The sequence below is a fragment of the Aotus nancymaae genome, unplaced genomic scaffold, assembly GCF_030222135.1.
Source record: "Aotus nancymaae isolate 86718 unplaced genomic scaffold, 86718_ANA_hifiasm-v0.15.2.pri h1tg000029l, whole genome shotgun sequence".
NCBI lineage: Eukaryota > Metazoa > Chordata > Mammalia > Primates > Aotidae > Aotus > Aotus nancymaae.
Window position 1 is genome coordinate 25,438,490 of NW_026988442.1, and position 25,932 is coordinate 25,464,421.

General features: G+C 40.5%; 1 protein-coding gene across 5 annotated transcripts in view; it reads right to left on the reverse strand.

Annotated features, from left to right (window-relative positions):
* NCOA5 (nuclear receptor coactivator 5) overlaps positions 1-20,892 on the reverse strand; it is a 29,774-nt gene extending 8,882 nt beyond the window's left edge. For 2 of the 5 annotated variants that reach the window (XM_012467336.2, XM_021669140.2), the window contains exons 1-3: positions 20,747-20,892; positions 10,274-10,340; positions 1,115-1,441 (exon numbers count right to left, since the gene is read on the reverse strand). In XM_012467336.2, coding sequence (XP_012322759.1) covers positions 1,115-1,441; positions 10,274-10,311 — 365 coding nt within the window. In that variant the 5' untranslated portion in view covers positions 10,312-10,340; positions 20,747-20,892. The other 3 variants (XM_012467337.3, XM_021669141.2, XM_021669142.2) reach the window with 2 other exon arrangements.
* Between the last annotated feature and the right edge of the window lie 5,040 nt (positions 20,893-25,932).

Here is a 25,932-nt window from a genome sequence, read left to right on the forward strand (position 1 = left end):
ATACAATTCAGTGGCATTATATTCACAATGTTGTGCAACCATCACCATTAACTATTTCTAAAATTCACTTCAAACAGAAATTCTGTATTCATCAAATAACTCCCCTCTCCCAGCCACTGGTAATCTTTAATCTACTTTCTGTCTCTATAAATTTGCCTATTCTTGATATTTCATATAAGTGAAATCATACAATATAAATCATACAATATAATATGAATTCGTGTAAGTGAATTCATACAATATTTGTCTTTTGTGCCTGGCTTATTTCACTTAGCATAATGTTTTCAAAGTCCTTCATGCTGTAACATAGATCAGAACTTTATTCCTTTTTATGGCTGAATGATAGAACATTGTATAAATATACCACTTAAAAAAAAAATCCACATCAGGTACAGTGGCTTACACCTGTAGTCTCTGCACTTAGCTCAAGAGTTCAAGACCAGCCTGAGCAACATAGTGAGACTCCACCTCTATATAAAAAAATTAGCCAGGTGTGGTGGCATATGCCTATAGTTCCAGCTACTTGGCAGACTAAGGAGGGAGGATTACTTAAGCCTGGGAGGTAAAGGCTGCAGTGAGCTGTGATCATGCCACTGCACTCCAGACTGGGAATCATGTAAGACCTTGTCTCAAAAAAATAAAAAAAACTATTAATCTGCCGATAGACATCTGGATTGTTTTTACCTTTTGATTATTGTGAATAGTACTGCTATGCATATTCATGTAAAACTATCTTGAGTCCCTCTTTTCAATTCTTTTGAGTGTATACTCAGGAATGGAACTGATAGATCATATAGCTAATTCTATGTTTAACTTTTTAAGGAACTCCCAAACTGTTTTCCATGGTGGCTATACCAATATGCATTCCTACCTGCAATTTCTGAGGGTTTCAATTTCTCCATACCTTGTCAACACTAGTTATTTTCTGTTAAAAATTTTTAAAATCATTCATGCATTCAGCTAAATTTATTGAGCAGCAGCACGTCTACCACTCGACAGACACTAGAAATATAAGGCTGATAAAATTTCTGCTCTTACAGAGCTTTCCACTGGTGTAGTAGAACATACATAAAAAGAACTTAGAAAAAAACAAGCAGAGTAACTACATATGTACCTGTACACAGGATCTCGGGAGTCTCTCATGTCTCTGTATCTGTCGTACATGGGGTCTCGCTGATCTCGAAAATCCCTAGAGTCTCTTAGATCACGAAAATCTCTAAGATCCCTCATGTCCCGAACATCGCGCATACTCCTGCTGTCTCTGTGATCCCGCAAGTCTCTACTATGTCTGTGGTCCCGCAAGTCTCGGGGGTCTCGAATGTCTCTGCTGTCCCGGGCATCCCGGCCATTTCTGCCATCCCTGGGCTCTCTCCTTGGACTTCCCCGAATTGGGGATCGATCACGCCTTGAATCTCGACTGTCTCCAAAGCCATAAGGATCCCTGTGGGAGGTAGCAAGAAGATGCTAAGACAAAGAAATTGAAAGTAGCCAACGCATCAGCTCTTTATAGGAGAAAGTCCCCACCCTCCAAGCATTTTCCTCTAAAACAGGGCAGCCAAACAGAACATGACTAAACATTTAAGGACAGTCATCCATCTGGTCAGCAAATAGTCTAGAGGTTTCATAATCTCAAAAGATCAGGACATCAAAAGAATGCACGACCAAAAGCCAAAGTTTTTGACTGGATAACAGTATTCATCAGACTTTCAAAGTCAAAGTGTCTTTCCACCAGACTTGCTTGAAAGAGATTTTACAAAGGATAGAAAGTTGGAGGGACAGAGCAAGGAGGCAAGACTCATGAAGAAAAAAAGAACAAATAGCACAATCTCATACAAGTGATCAAAGGAATAATCTTTAAAGTATGGAAAATTCACTTAACATTATGTTGGCAGGATAATAAAATTAAGGGAAAAAAAGTACTACAAGATACACACAATAAAGGATCAAGAACAATCAGTTTCTCTGTTTTGTCAGAGGTATTGAGTAGTGGTATCTCTCAATCTGAGGGTTTATGCAGAACCTGATTTCTTTTTGCTCAAGATGGTTTTTAAAAAAAGGAAACCTGAACAGTGAAGTCACAGATATGCTTTGTCTGCTCTGATTCAATGTTCTTCATGAGACATTTCACTCCACTGGAAACTCCTCTTTAACATATTTAATAAAAACTTCTGATTCCAACCTCTGTCGGCCCCATTCCCCACTTTTTTATTTCTGACAAAATCATCTTCCCAGTTATCAAGTTTTAAGTTCTTGAATATTAACTATGCTTTTTCCTCCCCCAACCCAATGAAGTCACTTGTGTCCTGTTCATTTTTTTTCTATTCCCATTGGATTTGTAAGTCCAATCCAAGTCCTTATTTCTATTCTGACACCAACACATAAAACACAAAATTAAAAATCAATCTACTTGATTTCAATTAATTCAACACATAAATACCAGATTAACTATTCTAAAATGCCAACTTCTATGTTAGAAAGCCTAATAAATCTGACTCCTATTTCTCCCTCTCATTTCTAATTCAACCTTCTCAAGTCTACTTTATTCTTATGCATTAATTCACAAGACATAATCTATCTCGATATTTTTATTTATATGATTTCTATACTTGGAATATTTTTCCTGCACGAATCCAAGTACCATCCAATCTACACAGGCAAGTTTATGTCCCATGTCTTCCAAGAAACCTTCCCTACCCTTCCTAACTGCTGATCTCTTCTGCTTAGCTCAGGGCACCTTCTATCTGTATTACGCATCTTGATCTGGCATTTACCTTTTTACAACAACGTCTTATGTCTGACCCACTTTAAGGATTACCTTCTCCATAAAACCTGCCCTGAACTCTTGATCTTCCCCTTTCCCAACAAACATGCTCCCCCTCCCAACCTTCCCATCTCTGTAAATGGCACATCTACCTACTCGGTTGCACAAGCCAGGAAACTGGGTGTCATCTTTCTCTTAAAGCCTCATCCTCCCAACCATATTTCCAAATTTTCTTCATTCTTTCTCAGGTCTGCCCACTTTCCTTTATCCTCTTTGGTACTACTGAAGGCCAACTCATAATCGTTTCACCCTTAAACCACAGCAAGAGTCTTCTAAAGCAGTCGCGTCTCTGTTTCTGCCTCTTTTCTTTCTCCTGAAAGATCACTCTACAGTGGTCTCTTACTTATGTAAAACTCTCCACTGGTTTCCCACAGTATGTATTTATTTATTTTTATAGGGGTGAGGTCTCACTATGTTGCCCAGGCTGGAGTGCAGAGGTTATTCACAAGTGGGATCACGAACACTACAGCATTGAACTCTTGGGCTCAAGTGATCCTACTGCCTCAGTCTCCCAAGTAGCTGAACTACAGGTGTGTGCCACTGCGCCAGGCTCCCAAAGTATTTAGAATTCAATCTAAAACCTCTACCAATACCAGAAGGTCCTGCATAATCTTGGCTCCTGTCTTCTCCAACCCTGTCTCAACCTCTCCCTAGTTCACCACTCTTTGCCACACTGGCCTTTCAGCTATACCTAGCCAACGTCTTTCCTAATCCCCTTATGTAAACAGCAGGAAGAGATCTATACTCATTTTCCAGGTCTCAACATATAAATATCCCCTACTCCCTGATTCTGTTAGATTCAATATGTTTACCTTCTGTCCCTAAAATTTCCTCATAGCACTTTGTTTTTACTTTTGTCATTTATCGCAAATTGACATTACATATTTATTTAATGTCTGTCTGCCCTACTAGACTACAAGCGCCACAAGGACAAAAACTATCTCACTTTGATTCTGCACTACAAACCCACTATGTGGAACAATGTCTGTTATATGACAGATGCTCTATACATATGTTGAATGAATCTTGCTCCAGTACAAACCTCTATAACTGCACTTACCATACTGTTCTGTAATTATTTTTACATGGCTTTCCTACCAAATAAGTTCTCTTGAAGGCTTCGTAGCTCTAGGATACAGCATATGAGTTCAGTAAATATTTAATGAATTGAATTATTCTGTTAAACTGCAAGCCTCTCAAGAGCAGGCAACATGTTCTGTTTATACTTTTGTCATCTACCATAGTTACACATATTAGGTATTCATCATGTCATCAGCTTGTGGAAAACCTCACTTCAGCCACATGGGCACAGCAAAAACAATTTAAATGCCAATTTTTTTTGTTGTTGTTGTTTCCAGGAAAAATACTTGTTATGTATCTTAAGGTTAACCAGCATTCCTGACTCGTGGGAGCAAATATATCGTAGACCAGGGAATTTAAACGAGGATAGCTAAGCATAATTTTTCTTACTAGAATAAAGTGAAGACTAACCAAGACTCTTACTTTACCTTTCCTTATTATATCATATAATCCTCCTAACATGCAACATCTGATGTAGTGTGTAATGTGGGCAAACATTCAAGATCCAAAGAGAAAGGACAACTGCAAAGTATTTTTGGATTAATGATCGGCAGATAAACCTGCCTTGGGGAGCAGTTAGAAGTAGTCATTAGAGGTGGAATCCAATTTCAAGTGTTCTTGGCAATCAGGGCTGAAATATCATGATCCTGACAGACCACAGACCACATACAAAGCCTTGGGCTGGTGGAAATGAGGGTTTGGATACAAATAAGAACATGTCATAGCATGTTATTTACCACCTTAGGAGTATTATAAGTGCTATGTTTGGTCCTCATTCTTTTGAATCCATTGAAAAACCTTACTTACCTGTCAGAGTCCATCCCTGCAAGTTGACTAAAACCCTAGTTTTGCACAATCTGGGTTCAATCTTCCAGTCTGAGAAGGCAAGCCCCTCCCTTTCCCTCAAATAATCTGAAGTCCATGTGCAACAAAACTACTAATTCTCTCTCAAGTGCTTTCAGGGTAAAAATGTAGAAGAGGTGATACTCACAAAAGGGAAAAGAACCAAAGGCATGGTGGAAGTAGGAACAGAGAGGATAATAATTTTCTCAAAAGGAAAGGCAAAGCCTTTTTCCTTTCTCCAAAAGATAAACACTATGGTAGACTGCTGTTCTTCTGGAGATGAAAACAAAACAAAAAAAACCTTTAGGGTTGGTTTAGGACCCAAACAAAGAACTCCTCAGAACAAAAGGGCTCCTGCTGCTGGCCCCAACATGTTTTTCAAAACAAGACCACAGCTAACAAAAGGGCAGTAGTGTGCGGGATTCAAAGTGCAAGAAGACAAAGCCTCCTGTGGGAGATGCTGGACCTCAGATGGTAAGTGGGTTAGAATCAGGTTTCTAGAGCATAATAAGGTTCACAATATCATCTCACAGCACCAGAGGTGTTTTACTAAAGGAACCAAATGCAGCATACCGTCAGGTACTACATCACTGGAGGATAAAAAGAAATTGATCAGTGGTTAGATTTCAGCACTGGAGTCCACAAACTGAAGGCAGGTGGCAAACACAACTAAAATTCTGCTGTAAATTCCTCATATATTCAGCAGGGGGAGAAAAGGCAAATACTCTTTGCCTTGAGAGGAATATAGTCACATCTCTGGGAAACATTTGAGAGTTAAAGGCGAAAGGGGTGAAGGGAAAACAATGGCTCTGGTGGCAAGTGATGTGCTTCTGGTAGAATGCGTCTCTTCCTGAGGGCTAAAGGGGTGTGCAGAGCAGTAGGCGTTTGACAGCCTACAGAGTAAGAACTGATAGATGATCGTCTTGGAAAACGCTGATGGATTTTGAGCCTCTCTTTGGTCAGAGACTGAAACTTCACACCCAGGATGGTTTTCTTTGGCTTTGGTTCTACAGACGCTCAGGGAGGAAGACCCCTGTCTTTTTCTTTCTTTTCTGCAAAGGTTAGCATTTCCTTTCTTCCTTTCTGTTCACTGGAATGTCTTCCTTGGGAGAGCCAGCCTTTTCCTGACCCTGAAAAATCCTTCATTAGCTCTTCAAACTTCTTGTCACAGATATACTGTCCACAAATATCATCATCTAAATGGCTGGCTGCTGTGTGATGTTGATCCCCAACCATGAGGGCTTCATGCTGTTGTTAGAAATGGCGACAACAGACTTGTGCAGAATATTGCTGTTAGATGCAGGTGGGATATGGGGTGCAATGAGATATCACACCTCACAGACCCACGTTTTATACATGCCCATGCTTTTCCTCAGCAAGCACTGATGACTTTCTTCAGCACACAGAACTTTCTTGTTGGTAGAGGTGGCAGTTGCTGAGAACTGATGACTTCTTCAAGTGTCAGTGCAGAGGTAATCGTAACCTGGAATCTTTTCTGTGGCCCACCTAGAGCTAGGGCTGTCTCACACCCAAGGAGCAAACAGTAATCAAAGGCTTAATTAAGGCCCTGTGAATAAGCAGAAAGCATTTCAGGTCATATAAGAAACTTGTCTACAGTCAGGTTTAATTCTGATAAGTCAATACCCAATGACTTTCACCAGAGATACCATGTTTAACATCTTTCACAAATATATGGGGAAAATCCTCTGCAGAGCTTTGGATGTACACAAGTTAGTTCTGTTTGTCCTTCTTTAAGTCGTTCAGAAATACAGTCTTACTTCTAGTACCTAGAGGCCACGTCTGCATAAGGATATGCTACAAGATCTGGACTGTCAAGGTGTTGAGCTGAAGATGGTAACTGAGACATCTCAGGTACAACCAGAACCATGATCCTGTTTTTGAAGGACTAATGCTTAGTATCGATGCTTGACAACTTGCATGGTAACTACGCAAGGTACTCACAGGAGTCCAATGAAGTGACCATCAAGAGTTAAATGATAAGAATTTAGGCTGAAATGTGATCCAGAGTAGAAATTCCTCATGCAGCGCTCTGTGCTTGGCTGTGCCAATATTGTCAGAATTATACACTGACAGCTGGAGTCATTAGGGAGGCACATTACTGAACAGAGAGCAAAGCCAGCAGAACTGCGGTTTACTGAAACATTTGAAGAGGTGATAATCCTGTGAAAACTTCCAAAGATACCTAGGTAAGTCCAGCAAAATAAGGTGTTATAAAGGTCTTGCCAGTGTGCTTATACCAATATTCTTATTAAATGCAGAAAGCGCTAAAAATGTAGAGGTCTAACTTAAGGAAATATTTGCCATAGGTAGTGTTTTTTTCCCCTGTGAATGATGCATCCCCTATGGCTGCATCAAACACAAAATGATTAGGGCTGCCAAATGAAGGCAGTTTGTTGTCAAATACTGATACAGTTGGAGTTATCTCAAGGTTTTGACTGGAAGCATGCATCCAAAGGAGGTACCCAGTGTTCACCCTCAGTTAAATGATTTGCCCCTTCCAGGTTAATTACTTGCCTGTCTTGGCTACTCTTTGCAATTTATATCTGCCCTACTGGTATATCTTAAGAGATAAAGTATGATCAAAGCAATGATTAAAATGTTAGTGCTCTATTTAAAATACAATATTAAATGTCTTTTTTTAAGATAAAAAACTGGGATTTTGAATACAATGTTAAATTTGTCTTTTTTTAAGGTAAAAAACTAGGATTCTTAGCTCAGATTTTAGATGGAGTTACTAATTGTGACCATCCTTCTTCCCTGAAGCAAATAAACATGACTGTATGGAACTTCATCATGTTAAATAACATGCTGAGGAACCCAGCTAGGGACCTATCACCAAAGGGAAGACGGAATGGAATTTGTTAATGGAATCTGAATTAGCCTAGCTGTCCCTCCTGTTGATTATAAACAAAGCAGGAAGTCACTGCCCTATCCACACCACCAAATGACCTCATTTTAAAATTTATTTCTCAGGAAGGTGCTACTTTAAAAGGCATATAAAGGTGATTTGTAAATTTATATATTTGGTAAGGAGCTCATGTTATTTTTTTAGACAGGATCTTCACTCTGCTGCCCAGGCTGAAGTGCAGTGGTGTGATCACAGTTCACTGCAGCCTCAACCTCCTGCACTCAAGTGATTCTCCCGCTTCAGCCTCCCCAGTAGCTGGGACTACAGGCAAGAGCCACCACACCTGGCTATTTTTTGCAGAGATGGGGTTTCACCATTTGGCCCAGGCTGGTCTCGAACTCCTGAGCTCAAGTGATCTGCCCACCTCAGCCTCCCAAAGTGTTGGGATCACAGGTGTGAGCCACACCTGGCTAGAAGCTGCTCATTTTATAAGGCCCTCTCCAATGCTGTCTGTATGTTTGTTTGTGTGGGGACTATTATTAAAAACAGAAAACAAAAGCATAAAACTATTTCTAGATTGGGGTGAAATTAGTATTTTATATTTAATGCTCTGGCAATGGCTATTACTGGGTTCCAACCACGGATGTTGGTCATTCTCCAACACTGCTACGTTTGTTGAATATCCACAATCAACTGGAAATGTTAAAAGCATTTGGTTAAATATAATTAACAGGATGATATAAAATACCCTTCTCAATCCATAACAGAAACAGGATCTACTCTCTATTCTGCAATGTGGCTTGTTTATTTTTATTTTTTTGCCTGTGGAAACAGACAGACATTACCCAGAGATCACCAAAGATCACCATGTATCATGGAGACAAGAGAGGGGGAGGATTTTACTAGTGGGGTCTGAGACTTTTATAGTTACAAATTCCACACTCCTGGTAAGTCACCAGGAAATACACATTAGCGCTCTTTGGAAACTAGATACACACCATATCTCCCTTTCAACCCACCTGGCGACTAAAGCTTCCAATGGGAACCCTGTATTTCTGACCGTTAGATGCAACTCTTATTCACTTATATTCCATTCTGTACTAGGGCAATAAGGAGCCATACTGATACGACCGCCCAAGATCTGTGGCACAGTTAGATGAAGGCTAATGAAAGCAGACATTATATGGAACTGCTGAAGTTGTGCAGAATTTGTTTATGTTCTTCAGGATACTCACACATAAACACAAATCAATCAATAGAGAATTTATCTGCAAGCTGCAGGCATCCTTAGAGAGAACAGACAGAATACCTATTTACATGCCCACTTCTGCAGTGAAACCAACCAATGGCCAGGGAATCCACACATGACAGCTGTGGTACAGCTGTAGCTATGGTATTGGATTCAACTCTGCTGCACAGGCAGAGTGGACAAAGAATCCAAATGAATGAAATCAGCAGCATTACTTTGCCCTTAAGGTCTGCTTAAACTCTGCAGAGTGGGCATGCATAATCTATTCACCGTAGCTACAACTTCACATCCATGTAGGAGTACATACAAGAAACATATAGTGGCCATTCTTTCCTATAAGTCGGTAACAAAATACAGGTGTTTTTGTCCAAAAGCAGGACAGCTCTATGTTATGCGTAATGCTCAGTTAATTGGGTTCCCAAGTGGAGCTACCAGTACAGACAAGGATTCACTATATGCAGTACTGTCCAGTTCACTGTAGGAAATGCAGTCACTGTGGTATGTAGTTTAGGTATGCTTCTGGGGAAAACTGGCTTTTTTACTTAGAGGCAAGGCAAAATCCATTAATCCACTTGGGCTTTGAAGAGATACTAGATATGAAATATATCATTTGTATGAAATATATCATATCTCTCTGCCCTCTACACAAAACTGTATCCACTTGTGTGCTGTTACGGGGATAGAACATTTGAATACAATATCCTTATTTCTGGTGTAAATGGTAACACTAATAAAGCTCTTCTTTGAAGAAGGGACAAATTTAATGTGTATCTTGAGGGAACACACCAGGATTATCTCTTTTGTATACACTGGAAGGAAGAATATATTGGGAAAACACCCTTGATTTCCGTGAAAGTTAAGAAAAAGGGAGACTTTCGAGAGGTGGAGTGTTTTGCCCTTTTTATTTCCCCTCAAACAGGTAACCCAAGTATGTGAGCAAACCGGGGATCTGCAGCACAGGCACAGCAGCAATCTCTCAAGCAGCACTTTCCGTAAACCTGGGTTAACATCTGGACCGGCAGCCATTTGGAATGAAGAGTCGAATCTCTGCTGCCCACTGCAGTGCAGCAGGGCATACACCAACGACTCTGGGGCACTCCTTCTGCTCTGGAGGCTCCCATTGACACGTGAGCTGGGGACAGACAGAGGTTTATCCTCTTCCAATTGCCTGCAACTCATGTTGCAAGCTGAACTTGCTGGATTTGCCACCGAAAACACAAAGCTTCCTCTGTATCTCCTGATGTATGTTTAAAAAAAGCAGCAAGGCCCTTCACACAAGGTTCATGTTCTTATTGTTTGCTTGAGCGTTTCACTTGTTGGGGGGAAGAAAAGACCTTTGGTGTACGAAGCTGGGCTTAACTCCCCAGAGCCCAACTCTCCCAAGGTAACTCACGGCTTCAGGGTACTTTACCTTCGTGTGGGGCTGGGTCTTGATGGAGCCGTATTCATATTTCTTCTTTCCGCTGCCTTATTAATATCTGAAAAGAATAATCAACCCATCTGTTCAATGCTACGGAATAAAAACAAGATCATCAGCATATTTCAAATGAAAGCAACAACAACAAAAAACTACAATGACAACCAGATGGTGTAAGAAAAGCCATTCAGCAGAGACACACTGTCACTCGGGCAATTTTTATTATTGAGTTAAGGCAGTACATTGTCATGGCTTGGTAAGAAATGTTCCTTAGTTTTCTAGTTAACACGTAATCTGTGTTAAACTACTTATGTCAATGTTTGAACACCCTGCCAATCCCTAGACCTGAGATAGTCCCTCCAAGGGGAGTGGGGGGAGGTTGTTTTCTAAACTCTTGGAAAGCAGCTGTAAGATTCTTTTTGTGAGGAAGAAAGTAGGGGGAAGGTAAGGAGAGTTTAAAAACAAAAGAGCAAAGGCAAATAATTGTATTTTATGTTACTAAGAAGCAATAGCTGGATTCTATTGTCCTAAAACTTCCAATATCCCATGAAGTAGGGTCTCCTGTTAAGTGTGTCTTGTGTTGATTTCTGTTGGATAGAATCTTCCAGAATAACATGCAGAAAATTATTTTTTTTTAATAAACAAATAAGACGACCTGTTAACATCTACAACCTTCACAGACAGATAACCAAGAATAAGGATTGGCATTTGGTATAGCAGAGTTAGGTAATAAAACACTTCTCATAAGTTGTTTTCATGAGAGAAGGCTGGCATATACAACTAGATATGGGAGAAAAGTGGAATCACACAAGCTTAAAGAAAAGCAAATGTGTATAGTTAAAGCCTGCTTTGCTAAAAACAAAACATACCTGCTTTACAAAAATGGAAGTGAATAAAAACACCACGTATTAAGAAATCTACGCCCCAAAATAATACCTAACAATATTCATGTGACTTAAAGCTAAATAATACATTACAAATTTCATACTTCAGATGAAGAAATAAAACTGCTTTGCTACAGTACAGTTTATTCCCCATTTTCCATATTAAGCAATCAATAGTGTATCTAATGACATCAAATATTATGCAGTACTCACATAATTCGAGTGCTTTAAAATAATAATTACGTATTTTAAAAATCCCAACCAGATTACTATCACATGAAAGACCACAGCAGTAAAAGAAACTTAGAGGTCTGGTACAGATTTTATGCTGCTATGTTGCTAACTTTTGAGTTCCTGTTCAAATGAGGGTAGTCTTTAATTCCATTTTAAATCAGAAGTCTCTATTTTGTCTAGAATGGCTTCTGACAAAACTGAAGATAAAGGTAAATAGTGAAGCATACCTTACATTGCTTCTTAGCTTTTCAATTAAGCAGATACAAGATATAATCCTTCTATTTTAAAAAAACCTGAAAATATTTTCTATATAAGACTTGGTCAGTAATATCTGACCATAGCTTTTGCATGTACTAGCACGCAGTACAGTCACAATTTACAACTCTTAAAGTTGATAATGGTCTAAATTACAAATTACATAATGACAGGCCTTATAGGAAATACCTAGTTCTATTATACATAATTGTGAAAAATACTAGTTCAGGTTTAGGACTTACTGAATCTGTTAACTTACTTTGTACCACTTTCTAATTATAGGTTGGCTATGATTCAGAGAGAAATATAAAATCTTTTAGTATTTAAGTAGTTTTCAAGGTGTCTCTGGAATACACTGGGTGTGTATTAAGATTAAAAAATATATATAATAACTTCAGCAGGAGTTCATGTATTATTAAATGGCCTTGTGGATAAAGAAAACTCATATCTAAGCACTTGACTAGACCCGGCAAACATTCAGGTGAGAGTACAACACATACAGTATTACTTTAATTGGCAAGTTTCTATTATCAATAATTTGCTGTCTACTTATGAAAAAGAATATTACATTGTGTAATTACAGCCAGTTTTGTGAGTTTCCCCTACGGGACTGGGGAAATCACATGGTCATGTATACTTTATCTTTGGGACAAAACCTGTTCTAGTTTAGAATGAAGGACATAAATATTTTACTTTGAAGCTGGTGAAATCTTTTTGTAGTTACTTGAAAAGTTAAAGAACATTCAAGATTCTATCTTTAAACCATTCTGATTGTAATTTGCCTCCTAGTATCTGTTTTCATTGGGCAGTCCAAAGCATTTATATTTGGATGGCGTGTGATGTTTCTTCTGCAAAAACAAGAATTCTCAGTTCAATGTCTTACTTTAGGGGTTAGTAAATTTTCAGTGTGGTATCTCAAATGTTATTTATTCATCGCTATTTAAGAGTTCCTTAAACTTTCATCTTGGCTGATGTATGGAGAAAATGAGACCTGGAATTTTTTTTTCTATCTAATAGAATTGCTCAGATTAGGGTAGGGCTGGGGAGTTTTCAGTGAGAGTTGTAAAAACACAACCACCAACATTACTGTCAAAAAATCCATGAGTTCAGAAATACAGAAGAATAAATAACTTCAGGGAGCTATCAGGTAGAATGAAGATTTAAGGAGTCAAGAAAAGCTTGCCTCATCCTAATTTTTTGTCACAGAATTTGAAAAGTTGTCAATTGGAGGCAGGGGATTTATTTGAACAAGTTTTTCTTTGAAAATGCAAATACTGGGACTGCTAAAGCACCAACTCAGCGCTTTATATAAAAGGAAGATACCAGAAAATAATTCAGAGAACATGTAGGAAATGGGCAGAACCGTTTTAAACCACAAAAGAATTCAGTGAAGAATTCCCAAGGAAAGACACAATATCTAATCTAATCTATAGTCTTATTTTGTATTAATTAATCAGATTATTTTCTCCTAAATCCTTACAGAGAGATATAATCAACACCAAGGAAATAGAAATGGTGTTACTATAAAGAAGGGAAAAAAGGTAGAAAGACAATTTGGAGATCTTTCTGACATTAGATGGGGAACTATGATTGGAGAAATGAATCAACAAGAGGGCAGTGGCAACTTGGGAATCTCTTTCCAAGGAGAGATATAATGTCTCCTCTGCATAGAAAAGGGAAGAAATGGTACTTCTTTCCCCTTCTGCTATACTTAGTCTGGCCAACTGCCCTTTAGACTAAAAGTCCTCTTTCAGTGTCTTCCCCACTTCAGTTTGGGTGGTACTTCCATACTTTGTTAATTATATTAGCAATGTGAATGCCATTCAAAATCATCATAATCACCATGAAGTGCTTAATCTCGGCCTGAATATTTAGTTTCCAAGTGGTGGTCTGAAAACAGTTAAAAGCACTTCTCAGTTAAGAATTTTTAGACAAGAAAAAGAGCTTTACATACAAGGGAAAAAACTGGAAAATAATCTAGAAAACATGCTGCAAATGGCAGAACCATTATAAACTACAAAAGAATGGGGTGAAGAACTCCGAAACAAGTACACAATATCTAATCTACAATTTTATTTTAGACTCATATGCCAGACAGGGCTCACACCATGGTCCCTGGATAATGCTATAAACAAAAATGCATGTTTCTTTCATTCATAGTACCAAGAACTACTTTGTTCTACCTATTTTTTAATTGTACCATCATAAAACAACTCTTTTCACCTTAAAACCAAGTTTTATAGTTCACAAGCTACAGCCACAGAAAACAATGAGGACTAGGAATAACAGGAGCAGTGTTAAACAAAATTTACAGGAGGCCCTCTTTGGACTGAACTCCTGAACTAGGCCCAACAGGCCAAACCAAACTCATGATGAAGTTCCACACTACCAAGCCAAGACAAAGCTCTTTATCTGACGTTCTGCAAAATCTGGAGATAAAGAATGGCCAAGTCCACAAACAGGCCAGTTTCAGTCAGCAGGATAAGGAAGTCTGCACTGCTTTATCCTTCACAAGAAAGTAACTTTGAAATGACCAATCTACTTTTTGTTCCTTGTCTCTGCTTTCCTTAACCCCCTTTTCTGTTTATAAAGCCAAACTCCTCTGCTCATCTCATCGGAACACTTGTTCTATTTTATAGAATGAGGTGTTGCCCAATTCTAGAGTTGCAAATAAAAGCCAATTAAGATCTTTAAACTAAGTGTGTTGTAATTTTGTCTTTTGACAGCCACATGAACCACAATGCTTAGTGACAGCACCACCACTAGCTGTTGAAAGAACCCTGAAGCCTATACTGTTTTAATAACTGACTACAAATAACATAAAACTCCCTAAAAGGCTTAGTTGAAAACCAACTAGCAATCAGGAATTACTAAAGTGGAATTACATGCTGATAAAGATAATGCCACTTGGAAAACCATACTGACAAGACAGCGAATATCACACATTAAATCTCCCAAACTGGGAGGGGAAATGACAGGATTTCTCACTAAATTATATCTATGAAAACAACTTTGATAATATATTGCAACATCAGGGATACTGTAATGAGTTATATTGTAACAAGTCAGGGATAAGAGAATGCGATGCTTGCTCTTTCTAAATCAACCCTTTAAGCTCACTTTGAATACTATAATTTCCCTCACATTTGATTATCTCCTTTATTCTCTAATTAAAATAATTATTACATCTTTAACTGTATTAGAATATTGTTCCTGGGAACAGAAATAGGGAAATAATAGTTTATACTTACAGAACGCTTACTTTGTCCCTGAGTCTGTGTACTAAGAATATTATGTGCAATATTTCATTCAATCCTTTTACAACTCTTGCAGTTAAGTACTACAATTTCTACTTTACAAATGAGAAAATTGGAAGTTTAGAGAAATTAAGTGACAGGCCACACAATCATCAGGAGGCAGAGCTGAGACTCAGACCCAGGTCTTTCTCATACCAAAGTACTTAAACATTATGCTATGCTGCCTCCAACAGGGAGTGGAAAGATACGCTTTCCATTTAGAATATTCTTGCTAGGACTCCCTGATCACAACACTGACGGAACCTGGAAAAGGTCCAGTCTATGCTAGACACTCCATTGCTTAAATGCCCCAGAGATGCCCAATAGGGTAGGACCTACTTATTCAATGACCACTTCAGCTTCTATTACCCCAAACCACCATGTTTCTGGGGTTTGCTACTGACATTCACTATGATTCTTCAGACAAAAAGTATCAACATTTAATTTCCTACCCTTCTTATTCTTTTAAGAAATGAGCACTTGGCTGGGGATAGCAAATCTGAGCTGTGGTCCTACTTTGGGAAATGTACTCAAGTCACTTGATTTCTCTGAATCTGTATTTCCTTTCTGACAAAACGGATATTCTGCCTGTGTTAGCTATGTTGACTCAAGGAGAAAAATCAGCTGAGAAAAAACTATTTTGGATTTGCAAAGGTTGAGCTAATCTAAACTACTAAAAAAAGAGTCTGAGCTGCAAAAATTTTAAAATACAGATTTATTTAAAACTGGCAATTTTTCAACTAAACTGTACAAGTAGAGAACAAGTAATGAATCTGAAAAAGACAGCTTATAATTAATACATTGACTGATGCACTGATTCATAATGTCAAATGCCCACTATGTTTCACACATGTCCCAGGCCTTATACATGTGGAAATGACAAGGCTAAAGTCCTTGCCTTAACAAAGTTCATTTTCTAAAAAGACTGGCTCTCAGCTCTGCTGTCCAGGCTGGAGTGCAGTGGCTTGATTATAGCTCACTGCAGTCTCAAACTCCTAAACTCAAGTGATCTTCCTGCCTTAGCTTTCTGAGTAGCTGGGACAACAGGCATGTACCACCATATCCAGCTAATTTTTTTTTTTTTTTTTTTTTTTAAGAGATAAGTCTCCCTATGTGCCCAGGCTGGTCTTAAACTCCTGGGCTCAAGTGATCCTCCCACATCAGCCTCCCAAAGTGTTGGGATTATAGGTGTGCCACCATGCCTGGACTGGAGTTCACTATTTAATAAAGGAGAGGCACAAGTACACAGATAATTACAATATAATCTAAAGTGGGATTATGGCAGAGATAATGGAGTCCTAATTTTGTGTATGTGTGTGGCAGACAGGAGGAGCAAAGCAGAGAGGAGACTGGGAAGAACGTGTGTATGAAGCGGGTGGGGGTGAATGGAAGGGGGAGTAGGCAGGGAAGGCTTAAAAATAACATTTAAACTGGGTCCTGGGGAATGAGTGGGAGTTTACCAGAAAGAGAAAAGTCATCCCAGCAGCACATACGAAGGTAAAGGAATGGTGTGAAGGACATATCAAATTAGAAAAACTACAGGAAGTTTAGTGTTGGGAATGTGGGGATACGAGGAAGAAAAGAGAGGAAAGACATGAAGCCAGAGTTAGACTAGATCCAGACTGCAAAACATTTTGCTATGGAAAAGGAAGCTGGAAGCAAGAAGGTCTATTAGGGGGCTATAAACTGAACTACCACAGGGTCTCAATGAAGCCAAATTAATGAAACTTTATGTATATCCCAAAATGAGGTGAGGGAGTATCTAAATGTAAGACATTCAAAATATTGCCCATTATAGTAACCTTCCTCAAAGACCATTGGTTTGATACTGGAGAAAAAAAATGGAAAAAGCCATGATTTTATTTTCAATAAAGAGCTCCCAAAAGTAGCTAGGACTACAGGTTCATGCACCACCACACCTGGCTATTTTTTTTTTTTTTTTTTTTTTTGTAGAGACAGGGTCTCACTATGTCGCACACAGGTTGGTCTCAAACTTCTATCAAAAGAGATCTTCCCACTTCAGCCTCCCCAAATGTTGGGGTTATAGTATGAGCCACATACTCGGCCTTAAGACACTTTATAGAACTAAAGGTATAACACAAGACGCTCTTTTTTTAAAGGCAACTAAAGCTGCCCTGATTCTTGCCTAAAGTTGTATGGTCTTTACACAGGCTATCTGGAAAAGTTCTGATTCTTATGAGGTGGATTATTTCCTTAATGTAAAATTGGTCCAGTTGACCTATTATCTCTTAAGTGAAGGATAAAGAATGAAGATGATCATCCCTACAAATATTCACATCTGGTAGTAACAAAACCACCATTTAAAAAGCAGTTTCTTAAAAGGCAGTGAAGGGCCAGGGTGGTAGCTCACGCCTGTAATCCCAGCACTTTTGAGAGGCCGAGGTGGGCGGATCACCTGAGGTCAGGAGTTAGAGACCAGCCTGGTCAACATGGTGAAACCCCATCTCTACTAAAAATACAAAAATTAGCCGGGTGTGATGGTGGGTGCCTGTCATCCCAGCTACTTGGGAGACTGAGGCAGGAGAATTGCTTGAACCCGGGAGGTGGAGGTTGCAGTGAGCTAAGATCGTGAGCCACTGCACTCCAGCCTAGGTGACAGAGCAAGACTCCATTTCCAAAAAAAAGGCAGCACACATGCTGGTATTATATATTTAGCTGTCCTGTCAATATACTTCGTATTTCTCTAATGTGCTGCTGCTTGAGACAGTGGACCTACCCCGATCCTTTCATTAATTATTCTCATTAATAAAGTACAAAGAGGACAATTCTGTTAGTCATTGCTCTTTTAACTCCTTGACAGTTTAACTCTGCTTAGGCAGAATGGCCTAGAAAAATATATATGCTATTCACAGGACAACTATTTTGGCACAACAACAACAAAAAAGCTGATGTTGAGCTTTAAAAGCCCTTGTGCATATAAATACCTTCAAAACTTCTCCGAGGCATTTATGTGCTAAACATGTGCAATGCCAATGTCCAAGAGAAGAAGTTACCATGGACTATACCTCAACATTTCCCAATTTTGCTTGACCCTGAAATCCAATTATCTCCAATGATAGCTTGAATATGTCTACTAATTATGTGATGGGGTAAGAAATCTAACCTCTTTGAGTCATTATTTCCCTATATGTAAAAAAGATCACACTAGTTTGTCAGTCTCTTAAGATGACTGGCAGGAGAAATGAGTTTGTATTTACCATTACTAAGAGTAACAGTGACTTTAGGAATAGAAGTTTCATTCTTCATGTGGGTAGTCAAAAACAAGGGAACAATGTAAACTGAAGGGAATAAAAAGTTTAATATATTTCCTGTGAAGATTTTCCATTCTTAAAAGCACAACTAAATTTCATTAATTCTCGTAGTAGTAAAACATTACACAAAGGCACTGCCATCTGCAGGTCATAAACATGGACTGCTTGCAATGATTATTTAAAATGAAGTTTCAAACCATTAAATATTTTCTCATCAGACTTCTAAAGAATCTTTCCAAAAGTTGTTTATTGTGGCCAGGGGTGGTGGTTCCACCTGTAATCCCAGCGCTTCGGGAGGCGGAAGCAGGCGGACCACCTGAGGTCGGGAGTTAGAGACCAGCCTGACTAATATGGGGAACCCCTCCCCCAACTCTCTACTAAAAATACAAAATTAGCTGGGCATCGTGGTGCATGCCTGTGATCCCAGCTACTCGGGAGGCTGAGGCAGGAGAATCGAATGAACCCGGGAGGCAGAGGTTGCGGTGAACCGAGATCGCGCCATTGCTCGCCAGCCTGGGCGACAAGAGCGAAACTCCGAAACTCTGTCTTTAAAAAAAAAAAAAAAAAAAAAAAAAAAAAAAAGGTTGTTTCTTCTTAGCTTTCAAGCACTGGTAGATGAGGTTCCATTTGCTGAAGTTCTGAAACGGACGCCACGGTTAAATTAAATTCTCAGAAACATGAAGAAAATGACCTTAGCCTTACGTAAATTCTACATCGTGATCATACCAAGGTAACCCCAAACAAATATGTTTTTAACAGGGGGATTTTTTTCTGCAGCCTTTGAGGGGAGGGGAATAAAACTTGAATAAGCCTGAACTGACTTATCTGACTTTCCTTTCAATGAATTAAATTAAATCTGCTCTTATTCACATAAACCGATCTTATGAACACACTATTAACTTACAAATAAGTTAATCTGTCAATGCCTCCTTTAAACGTGCGGTGTTCACAGGCATTCAACATTGAGCATACAGAATCTAGAAAAACACCTTCCAATGAGCCTTGCAACATGGATTCTCTAGTATATTCTACAAGGAAAATCACTGATTCTAAGTTTTAGGTTAAGAGAAGTGTCAGAGGTTTCAAAGGCCATTTGAAGAGCGACAGATGAGCTAAAGGAAAAGCAAAGAAATCAGAATAAAGGAAGAAATGGATGTTAACAAACAGCCAAGTGATTTCTAATATCCACAATGCAAAGCAGGGGCTTTACTGGCTCCAAAAAGTCGACACAAAGTTAGTTTTCACACTCAGACTGACTCATAGAGAAAACATTAAATTAAGAGTTGTCAAAACTCACAAAAGCTTCCCCAGCATTTGTAGAAACATCTTTTTATGAGCCATCAGGGGGTTACAACATCACAACGGAGGCACACCCGGTGCACTTGAGTGGATAGTCCTTGCAGTTCCCTGGGACTAACACTTTTAAGTCAGCAATGACAAGAGTTTACAACAAGAAAGTTGTTATGTCATTATCCCCTAAGATCCTAGGGCATTTCATAGAATCTGTTATGCCTCAGGGAAACAGGGTGCAAGCCAGAAGGACCATAATTAATCCCATACTCCTAGAGCAGCGTTTCCCAAAGTGTGGGACGCAGAGTAATTTCAGGAGGAACAAGGACACACCGTTTATTTTAACAGACAAATATTTATTTTTTTATAAGCATTAAAAAAATAACTGGCTTTCCAGTACCCGGTTTGTGATTAAGTTGCCGCCTTAAATATATTTAAGGAGAAAAAAGAGTCAGTTTAAATTAAAAAAAAAAAAAAGTAACATTTGGTAAGTAGCAGTACAGATGGTCCACGGACATAAAGGTGCAACGCGAGGCTGAAATGTGGGCAACGCAGGGAGCCTGGAAAGCCGGCCCGATCGGACGCTGGCGCTGAGCTACGTGGTAACCCCAGGCACAGTTCCTCTCCCCGTTCTCTGGGCCGGGGTCCGCGCCTATAAAACGCGTGGGGTGTCACACGACAAGGAGACACCCCGAAGATGTGGTCAGGGGCCGCGAGGTGGTGGCGGGGGACAGCGCTCCGTACACCGCTCGGCGCTGCACGCCCGGAGAACGCCCGGTGCCACGGGCCGCCTTCACCCAGGTTCGAATCCCGACTGCGCCACTGACTCGTTGAGGACCCGCCGGCAAGCGACTCCCCCGATTCGACAAGGGGGTGTGGGGTGTGCGGCTCAACCAGACAGACAAGGCTCGAGGACTCCTAGTGACCGTTCGTGCTCAGACAGGCAGCTGCCGTGCGACGCCGCCCATTTGCGACCACCACAGAGGACCACAGGCCGCCCTCGCTGGCCGGGCCTGGGCCTGACGGGAACCGGGCCTGACGGGAACCGGAGGCGGCCGCGCCCCGCACCGGGCATGCGCAGCCCCGCGCGCACCCGGAGAGGAGCTGAGGCCGTGGCCGCGCGCTGAGTGGGCCTTCCCGCCTCAGCCTCCCCGTCCGGCCGGGGCACCCCCCCAAACAACCGCCTGCCCGTCAGCCCCACGCCTCGGCTGACGACCACCGCTTCCCGGCACTCACCGCTACCAGCGCGGCGGGCTCCCGGCCGCTTCTTCGCCTCAGGCCCGCCGCTGCCGCCTCCCCGTCAGCCCACCTGCCCGCCGTAGGACAAAGGCGCCACCAACCGACCGGCGCGGGCACGAGGCAATGGCGGCCGGGCGGAGAGTGGAGATGGGGGCAGAGGGCGCGCACGCAGCGGCAGGCGCGGCACTGTCGCAAGAGCGCGCGGGTTTACGGCAGGGCTGAGTTGGGGCGTTGATCTCCTTGGCAATGAGGGCCGGGAAGTGGCTCCCGGGCGGCGGCTGAGAATGCAAGAGGTTGCCTAGCAACAGCGTCCTAGGCTGAGAATGGGCCCCAAGGTGTTCCTCCAGTCCCCGCCCCGGAGTACTTTCCTTCTGTTTTCAGAGCACATTCCCTCTTCCCTAACTGTGGGAATAGAACATTCAAATCCCCAAATGCCTTGATTTAGTCTTGCCTAAAACTGAAAACAAAAACCCCAATTCCCTATACACGCGTGTATTGGAGAATATACATATGGTCCTGTAACCTCCAGATCGCAAGGAACAAAGAGAGCAGAAAGGTGGAGAAAATGTTGTATTTAAATTTACATTTAAATAGGCTCTGTACTCTATTAGTTTCACTGACAAGCGGCAAAAAGCTTCGGGAGATATAGTCACAAGTTCTTCTTGAGTTATTTATTTATTCTTGGAATATTCATTCAACGTCAAAAATTTCCCAGAATGTAACTGTTGACCGTGAAGCCTGTAAAATGTTGTATTGTTCATTTCATGTATAGAATATATTTGTCACAGGGAATGGGATTTGCTCACACAATAGTAGATGCACTCTGTTAATCACAGCCATAGCTATATGAATCAGGTACTCTTTGATTAATGTTGGAAACGCCTCAGACTCCATGGGGTCTAGTTTTTTTCTTTGTGAATATTGCCTGCTAAGAAAAAATGGTGCCTGTGGAATTTAAACACTACAAGAAACCAGATTTCTTTGACATCTGCTCCTATGCTCATTCCTTCACTCATTTACGTACTGAATGTTTATTACATACCTACTATGTAGCCCCGTACTTATTATATGGCTACTTGTTAGGCACTGTTATGAGCAAATGCAGACCCTTCTCTGCTATCTTGGAGATTACAGTCTGGTGAAAGAGCATTAGGCGAATAATCACACTTGAGTGTGTAACTGCAAACTGAGATAAACGCTATGATGAAAAGAAATAGGGATTCTCAGTGGGTGTAACTGGAACTTCAGTTTACTCACAGGCAATGTGGGTTATTCCAATTCCAATTCCACTTTATAAGACTGTATGAAATTAGAAATAATGGCATAAAGTCTGTCAAATAATGGATACCCAACAAATGTTCATTCTTATTCCTTTCCCTCCAATATAGATCCTAATACATTTAAGAAGAATCATATTGGCTGGGCGTGGTGGCTCACGCCTGTAATCCCAGCACTTTGGGAGGCCCAGGAGGGCGGATCATGAGGTCAGGAGTTCCAAGACCAGCCTGACCAATATGGTGAAACCCCGTCTCTACTAAAAATACAAAAATTAGCCGGGCGTGGTGGCGTGCTCCTGTAGTCCCAGCTACTTGGGAGGCTGAGGCAGGAGAATCGCTGGAACCCACAAAGGGAAGGTTGCAGTGAGCCAAATCAAGCCACTGCACTCCAACCTGGGTGACAGAGTGAGACTCCATTTCTAACCAACAACAACAACAACAACAAAATAATCATATTAATTAGATGATTAAGATAACCAAGCTTAGGGCAAAATGTCGGTTTAGAGGTGAATGGCTGTTCCTCAAGTGGGTAGTGAACTTTAGCCAAAAGATGTATGTATTCAGTGACTTATTTAGCAAGTGTTTAATGAGTGTTTTCTTTGTTGTTTTTTTTTTTTTTGAGACGGAGTTTCGCTCTTGTTACCCAGGCTGAAGTGCAATGGCGCGATCTCGGCTCACCGCAACCTCCGCCTCCTGGGTTCAGGCAATTCTCTTGCCTCAGCCTCCTGAGTAGCTGGGATTACAGGCACGCGCCACCATGCCCAGCTAATTTTTTATATTTTTAGTAGAGACGGGGTTTCACCATGTTGACTGGGATGGTCTCGATCTCTTGACCTCGTATTCACCCGCCTCGGCCTCCCAAACTGCTGGGATTACAGGCGTGAGCCACCGCGCCCGGCCCTTAATGAGTGTTTTCTATGCACTTGGTTTTGTGGAGAGTAGAGAGTAAGGTAGATAAAGTCCTTGTGCTTAGGGAGCTCATGGCCTATTAGGGAATACAAGCAATAAACAAATGATAATATATAATGTTTGATGAGTATTTTTGATAGAGGACCAAGTTAATTTTATGAAGAACGATTCTTATATGGAGGCAGGTTCTCAGGACTTGATGACTTGTCATTTAGATGTTTGCTTTACATAACAGGTAACATCTATTGTGTGCCTGCCATGTGCTGAATCCTTTACAAATATCATCTCATTTAATCCTCACAACAGGCCTATAATATACTTACTATATTCCTATTTTACAGATGTGAAAACTGAGGCCAGTTAATTTGCTTGTGGTCCCACAGAGAGTATGTGGCATGGCCAGACTCAAATTTGTTTGGCCTGATGCCCAAACATGCTATTTTAACCACACATGATACTGTTTTCTGGGATAAGAAGTTCCCTTCTAAGTCAAGGGGTACTTGATTGGTGTAAAGCCTCTAACCCTTCACAGGTGGGCACCAAAGTTTGACCAGTGGATAAAGTCTGCTACAATGGAGGCTGTCTAATTTCTGTCAGATGGATCTTTGAGCTCACTGGCTCTTAAAATTTGGTGTACAGTAGGTTACCCCTTGCCATAAGGGGAGAAAGGTGTAGTTTAATGTGTGCCCAGTACTAAAGAAAGATTGTGTGTTTCCTAGAACATATGAGAACTTGGCCTTTTGATTTACAGGACAGCCGAGAGAGGGCAATGAGCAGTTCCACTCAAACAACAAACTGGAGCAGGCAGCATTTGGTGCTCAGCAAATACCTGTTGAATGAAGAAAAAAAGGAAGAAAGAAAGAGTAAATTCAATACCATATTCAATAGCGGAGAAACTTTTTTGAGACATCAATTTGGTTTTATTTTAATCTGGTATTTTTCTTAGTATTTCAGACTGCTCTATGGGATGAAGCCAGATACTTCTAAGGTAATGAAGTGGTGATTAAAAAGTATCTAAGCAACAAGCTCAGGAATATCCCAGGATGGAGAGCCAGAGGGCCTATGAAAAAGAAAACACATAGGTTTTTTTTTTTTTTTAAGACAAGATTACTGAAGAGAATCAGAAAGTAGGATCAGAAGGCAATCTTGAGTAGAACCCTTCCATTTTGACAAATTCAGGGCATAACATAGCCTCTTAAAATTTCACTTTTGATTTTTTTTTTTTTGAGACAGTCTTACTTTGTTGTCCAGGCTAGGTGCAGTGGCGTGATTAAGCCTTGACCTTTTGGGCTAAAGTGATCCTCCCACGTCAGCCTCCCAATTAGCTGGGACTACAGGCATGTACCACCATGCTGGTCTTTTTTTGGGTAATTTTTGTAGAGACAGGGTTTCACCATGTTGCTCAGGCTGGTCTCAAATTTCTGGGCTCAAGCCATCCTCCCTCTCGGCCTCCAAGAGTGTTGGGATCACAGGCATGAGCCACTGCACCCTGCCAAATCTCACTTTTGTATTGGTGATGAGTGAGCTGGAATAAAGACCTATTCTAAACGCCAACAGCACTCAGATGCAGCCTGAGTTTACAAAAACACTTTCAGGAATACTATGCATATTATCTGACACAACCCAGTAGAGGGGAAACCTAGTATTTAAGAGTGGTGACTTTGGTGATAGAAGTCAGAATAGAGGTTAACTCTGGGGAGGTTAAGATAGGGGAGGTTAAGATAGAGGTTAAGACTGGGGAGGAACTTGAAGGAACTTTCAGGGAGATGAAAATATTCTATTTCTTGATCCCATAGTGGTTACATGGAAAGTATACACAGGTAAATGTTTATAAAGTCATGTGTTTAAAATCGTGTATTTTACTACATGTGAAGTATATGGCAACAAAATTTTAATTAAAAGAAAAAAAGATGAAGATTTAGAAATCAAAATGATTTGAGTTCAAATCTTGGCTCTGTCCCTTAACATAGATAGCTATGTGAGTTTGGGTCTTCTTTCATACATTTGATGTGTATTGAGCACCTCCTAGGTTTACCATGCTAGACATAAAGGACACAGCAGCAAACAAGAAAGAGATGGTCTGTGCTTTCACAGAGCTTCAGCCAAGCCACGGGTACCTGTCTTGAGACTAGGGATAATAACACCTTCCTCATGAGGTCATTGTAAGGATTAAGTGAAATCATGCATGTAAAGTTCCTGGAACATAGCTGATGCTCAAAGACAAATAAACAAACCCAAACATTTTATAGATTGTGAGGAGCCTAATGCTTAGGTGAAGTGACTTATCTAAAGCCATACATTTACTAAGAAGTCAAGTTGGAACTAGAACTTAGAACCCAAGTCTTAATTCCAAGTCCTATAATTTTTCAATTACAACCACACTTTCCTGTTATATTTCATATGTATGAAAGGAAAGCACTTTACATACTGTGCCTGATAGCTAGTGTTTATAAAGATCCTTGAATGACACTGTGGTAGAGTTGTCAGATTTAATAAATACAGCTGAACTAAACTAAACATTTTGGGTCAGACATGGTGGCTCATTCATGTAATTCCAGCACTTTGGGAGGCCAATGCAGGAGAACTGGTTAAGCCCAAGAGTTTGAGGCCAGCCTGAGCAACATAGAGGGACCCCGTCTCTACAAAACATAAAAATACTAGCCAGGTGTGGTGGTGTGCACCTGTCGTCCCAGCTACTCAGGAGGCTGAGGTTCAAGGATTGCTTGAGCCTGGGAGGTCAGGGCTGCAGTGAGCCATGATCATGTACTGTACTGCAGCCTGAGTGACAGAGCGAGAACCCGTCTCAAAAGAAATAAACAAAAATTGCATTTTTGGAAAAAAGTATGCCTCATGTAATATTTTGGATATATTTATACTAAGAAATTATTCATTGTTTTTCTAAAATTTAAATTTAACTGGATGACCCGTATTTTATCTGGCAACTCTACACTGAAAGAATCACTGAGTTTTAAATAGATGTTTCTTCATTAGAAACAA